The sequence below is a fragment of the Octopus bimaculoides genome, chromosome 8 (assembly GCF_001194135.2).
Source record: "Octopus bimaculoides isolate UCB-OBI-ISO-001 chromosome 8, ASM119413v2, whole genome shotgun sequence".
NCBI lineage: Eukaryota > Metazoa > Mollusca > Cephalopoda > Octopoda > Octopodidae > Octopus > Octopus bimaculoides.
In genome coordinates, this window is record NC_068988.1 from 96,206,637 (window position 1) to 96,212,322 (window position 5,686).

Below are 5,686 nucleotides of genomic sequence, written 5' to 3' on the forward strand. Positions count from 1 at the left end.
CCTCATCCCATGTCTTCCTAGGTCTCCCTCTACCCTGGATTCCTTCCACTGTTTGGGAGTGGCACTTCTTCACACAGCTCTTCTCATCCATCCATAGTACATGACCATACCAATGCAAAAAGCAACTATAATATAGAACACTACAAAATGAAAATGAAACAACAACAAAAAAAGATGTTAAGGGCCTTTTGCTTTTGATTCTGAAAGACTTCATAAAGATCAAAGCAATCCTATTGACTTTAATTTTAAAGATTAGTTTTCCTTACCAGGGTTGAAAATAAAATCTTTGTGAATTTTTTCTGGTTCCAATTTCTTCTCTTCTGGTTTCTTTAATGAGACTGAAGATTCCATTTGATCTTTATCCTATAATAATAAGGGTTCCTTTATTATCCACAAAGGGGTTTACATTAAGGATAGCACAGGACAAAACACTGAGTGTGCATGCATGTGCGTATATGTGTGTGCGCATGTGTGTGTGTTGTGGGGATTTTGTGTGTAAACAGGTTGAACAAAATAAAAAAAAAGTAGTAATAAAATTTTAACAATGAATATTCCTCAAAAGAGATTTGAGGGTTGCTCATGGAAAAACCCTGGGTGCCCTGACTTCTGGGGAAGGTGTCATTTCTCAGTTCTTTATCTCTGGTTTTAATACTAATAATAATCCTTTCTATTATAGGCAGAATCAGCAGCCCACCAGATGAAATGTTTAGCAGCCAATTTAGCCCAAATTCTGATGGGGTTGGTTTTACTTTTTATCCTCTTAGGGTTAATGGAATAAGAACCAGTTGAGCATTGGAGTCGATGTAAGCAACTTATCCCTAAAATTTCTGGCCTTGTGCCAGAGTTTGAAACCATTATACAAGTGATGGAAGATCAGGAATTCTATAATATCAGAATAACTGTCATGTCTGACGTTGCTCACTTCTAAATCCTTCTGTATTCAAAATTTAAATTCGAAGCAACATCAAATTTGCCTTTCACTTTGGAAGGATTAATAAAATAACCTAAAGATATTTACTGAGACTGATTATAACACCTTTTGCCTGCAATTAACCATTTACTTACACAATTGTCTCTTACAAATTATTATCCAGGTACCAATAAAAGAATCATTACTTTTTCAACATTCCTCATATGCAAAATCTTTCTTTACCTCAACTTTTCTCTGTGTTTTTTCCAAACTTTTCGTTTCTTCTTCTTCCTCCTTTTTCTTTCTTCGAATGCTTCTATTTGCAAAAATAAAAAAAAAGCAAACCTTCAACATATCTTTAATACAGTTTCCCTATTCAGCAAACAGATTACGTAACAAGTTTAACTAAATGGAACACATCATCATCATTGTCGTCATCGTTTAACGTCTGCTTTCCATGCTGGCATGGGTTGGACGGTTTGACTGAGGACTGGCGAGCTAGGAGGCTGCACCAGGCTCCAATCTGATCTGGCAGTGTTTCTACAGCTGGATGCCCTTCCTAATGCCAACCACTCCGAGAGTGTAGTGGGTGCTTTTTATGTGCCACCGGCATAGGAGTCAATAAGGCAGGCCTGGCAACGATCACATTCGGATAGTGCTTTTTATGTGCCACTGGCACAGGGAACCAGTCAGGCAGCACTGACATCAGCCACAACTACAATTTCCATGTTTCACTGCCGTGTAGCATGGCAGTACTCTCACACATGCATCACACAGTCCACCTTTCACTCTGAGTGAGAGGCCCTTTGTCACCAGGAGGGGATAGGAGCTTTCTGAACTTTGCCCAGGCTATTATTAACTTCATATGGAGAGGAATCAGTTATGACCTTTTCCAGGGCCACAAGATGAGTGGGAAAAAGAGAAGAGGTTATTGTCAGAGTAAAGGCCTGGTATAAAAACTTGCAACAGAATAAACTCTGCTAGAGGTACCCAAGGGCCCCGGGGGTGGAGGTTAAACCAGATGACTGGTTTAGTCCATCACTCACTGTCATCAGTCACTCTTTTTATTTGACTAAAAATATAATCAATGACTTACCGTTTGAGATTGTTGACATGAGAGTCTTTGTAGACCTTTGATTGTGTTGATTGTCCATCTTCTCCAGAAGGTGGTTGCTTCAGCTTGAGAGGCTGAAATTGCGATGGAGTTGGGCTGCTTTTTTCACTCTCTTCCTTCAGTTTCTCTAATTCCTTTTGCTGAAACTTTATAAAGTTTTTCTTTTTATTTTCATTTTTCTCCAGAAGTCTTTGCTTAAAGCCAGCAATGAGTTCAGGTGGTATCAGCTGACAAGACAAATGAGAGCTGAGCATCTCTGATTTATCTTTGGGGATTTTTAGTAATGGCATGGGGGAAGGTTCTGCTGGTTCTTCCACATCAGAAGAATCAATCAGAAATTTAAAAGTCTGTTTAGGAAATTGCATTGTGTTGATATTAGTTGCATTGTGATAATTCACAAATTGGCTGCTGCCAGAATTTGCAGATTTGTGGGAGGAAGAAACTTTGTTGTTCATTTCCACAGTTTCTGGCCTCACTTGAGGAACACATAAATAAGGTTCTGGAATTTTAAAAATATTGGGTTGTTTCTTTGTAAGACAAAGCAAAGGCATTCTGGCAGGGTTCTCTGGCTTTGATTGTTGCATCTCCTGCTTATTAACTGCAGAAGGTTCTGTTACCGAATTAAGTTGCGGCAATGACAACAAGGGGGGAGATTCAGAGATGACATTGCCAAGATTAAATAAATGGTAGTTCTGATGCGAACCTTCGTTGGTTACACTACCCGTCGTTACATCAGTTACTCTCCTGTTATCATTAACAATCTGTTGGTGCTGGTAATTTTCTGAAGGATCAATCCTTTGATAGTAGTTCTCATTATTCAAAGGTTTTGAAATTAAAGTTGAAGAACTTTCTTTTCTAGTCTGAGATATTTCTTGAAGATTTTCCAATTCCTTTAAGACTCCTCTAATATTTCCAGCTGAGCTTTTTGGAGGTTTTAGGGTTCTTAGTCTGAAGGATGAGGTAGAATCTGGTGCTCTGATATCAACTTGTGTCTTTTTAGAAGATATTGTCACAGGTGGTCTTTGATTCTCAGACTCTGAATCCGAACTAAAACTATCCTCAGCCACACTGGTACCAGCTGGAATCTTATTTGTGCTGTCTGCTCTCTTGTTTCTTTTGTTCTTTACCTTTTTATGAGGTAACAAGGCAGCTATAACAGACTGGAATTGGTCATTTTGAGCCTAAAAAATAAAAAAAATACAAAAACCAAAACATTAAAAATGGCAAGGCATTAATAAACTGTAATATATTATTATTATTATTATTATTATTATTATTACAATGAATTTTTGTTGCAACAATTTTAGTTACATATTAGTTTTGTGTAACTAAATACACAACATTTGAAATAAAAGAAACATTTCTGAGGGTGAGATTGAGGGGGGAAGGGGGAGTGATGTGACTCTTAGTAAGCTGTGGATCATCAACTTACTAATTAAAGACACAAACAGAATGTTTTAAATTAAATTGAAATGCAAACTAAAGAGCTCAGTAAATAAAAATCTAAAGTAAATGAATCCTCAGTTTTGAAGAGGAGCCCTCCGGTGGCTCAATCTACTGAGCCACCTACTCATTGTATTAATATGTGAGGTGACTGAGTACTACACAAACTCAAGGACCCTAAATGTGTACATTAATTTACCTAAACTAAATCTATTGTTGTTGTTGTTATTAATTTTCAGAAGTCTGGTGCAGGCTTCTGCCTGGCTGGCTCTTGTGAAACCGGTCCACCCATGCCAACATAGAAGGTGGATGTTAAATCATGATGATAAGAAGAAGCTGATGGACTTAGTTCTGATTAAAAAAGTGATAATCATTGGTGATGGCCATGCTGAGACTCCATACTCTAGGCTCAGCTCCTGTCAATCCAACCAACCCATGCCAGCATTGAAAACAAGGTTATGATGAGATTTTCCAAGAATGTTATACAAATTTGACAGATATTACAAATGGAATACATTAAATCAAAAATCATATTTGATTTTTACATACTTTTTACGGATTGAATGCATTTGTAGATTTTTGAAGGAGTTGAGGAGAGTAAGACAGTCTAGGATGTATTTCTTTAACAGCACCAACTGGAATGGTAGCCTTTTCTTTCTGATGTTATAGAATAATGAATTTCATTGCTTCAGATTAACCCATTTAGAGAACAATGCTGCTTTCAAAATTTAATGAATGCTTCTTAAAAATAAGAAACTAGGCAATATGTTTGTCTATGATGTGTACTCGTTAGCAATATGAATCTGAACAACTAGAAAAGAGGTGAAAGGGAGAAAATAAAGAGAACGACTTGCTTACATCGATCAGCTTTTGGATTTCCAGTTGGATAACATCCATCACATCCTGTTTTACATTTTGCTGGACTTCAGAAATGATACTTTCTTTGTTGAGTTCTTGTCTTTTAGATTTGGTTTGGTTACCTAAAGAAGAATGTGTTTCTGATAAAACACTATTTTTGGTATTGCATACTGTTGATTGTGAAGTCTGAAGAGGTTTCTGGTTTGAAGAAACGTCTACATCATCCAAACTGTCTGCTGTAAATGATGATGTAACAGAGACACTGAGGGGATCACTGTGGCTTCTGGAAAATAAAACGAAACTTCATTTAATAAAATGTTTCCAATTTTCAATCTGCTGTTCCTGAAGAGAAACTGCAGAAACTGGTGAAAAATAAACAGAATATGATTTGATATTGAAGATATTAAGCACGTGAATAATAGAACGGTGAGCTTCAGAGTAATGAAATTAGTCTCAATAATGGAAAAGTAAAACTTCATTTTCATTTTCTACATTATTCTACACATGTGGCAAATAATAAACAAAATGGCTTTGCCTGTATGCTACACGACAGGGTTTGAACTCTTAATCTTGCAATCAGTAGATTAGCAGAACCAGGAGTGCATCAGAAAAGAACTTATTGCAATGTAAGTTCAAATCTTTCTGAAAACAATTTTATCTTTTATTCTTTCTGAGACTGATAAACTAAGTACCACCCAAATATTGGAGTTGATTTAATCAAGTTTATCTGCGCCCCCTCCCCCACTCCCCACTTGCCAGAACCTAATCTACTTCAGATAGTTGCTTAATTTACAACATTGGCTGTAGGACTTTGAAAGAATTGACTCACTCTTGGGGCTGTTGAATCTCAGAAACTGCTGAGACATTGCTGAGTTCTGTGGCAAAACTCCTTTCATTGATACTGAAAAATATGCAAATAAAATTATATATAATAAAACAAAAGTTTGCACATCAGCACCATTTTATATGCAATCATAGAAAGGAAAATCTTGAATTAAATAGTTTTACATTAGTTTAGAATTGACTGAAAATATTTATATTGAAACCACCATCATTTCGTAGAACTTACAGTAAATTTCTTCAAGCAAAACCATCACGTAAAAACAAAACCAAATATTATGCTAAGATAATGAGGGCTAGTAAGAGGTAAAGGTGGGGAGCAGAATAGATTTCTGCTGGAGCACCGTTCAAGCATGGGTCGATGCCAGTGCCGCCTGACTGGCTCCCCATGTTGGAGGCACATAAAATACACCATCTGAACATGGCCGATGCCAGTCCCCAACAACTGGCTCCTGTGCCGGTGACACATAAAAAGCACCATCCAAGCATGGTCGATGCCAGTGCCGCCTGACTGGCTCCCA

At 37.1% G+C, this 5,686-nt stretch overlaps 1 protein-coding gene across 2 annotated transcripts in view; it reads right to left on the bottom strand.

Moving 5' to 3' along the window:
• LOC106868169 (uncharacterized) overlaps nt 1-5,686 on the bottom strand; it is a 57,134-nt gene that overhangs the window by 26,984 nt on the left and 24,464 nt on the right. For both annotated transcript variants that reach the window (XM_052970292.1, XM_052970294.1), the window contains exons 20-24: nt 5,155-5,226; nt 4,326-4,608; nt 2,007-3,205; nt 1,154-1,226; nt 267-363 (exon numbers count right to left, since the gene is read on the bottom strand). In XM_052970292.1, coding sequence (XP_052826252.1) covers nt 267-363; nt 1,154-1,226; nt 2,007-3,205; nt 4,326-4,608; nt 5,155-5,226 — 1,724 coding nt within the window. The remainder of the gene's footprint in view (nt 1-266; nt 364-1,153; nt 1,227-2,006; nt 3,206-4,325; nt 4,609-5,154; nt 5,227-5,686) is intronic.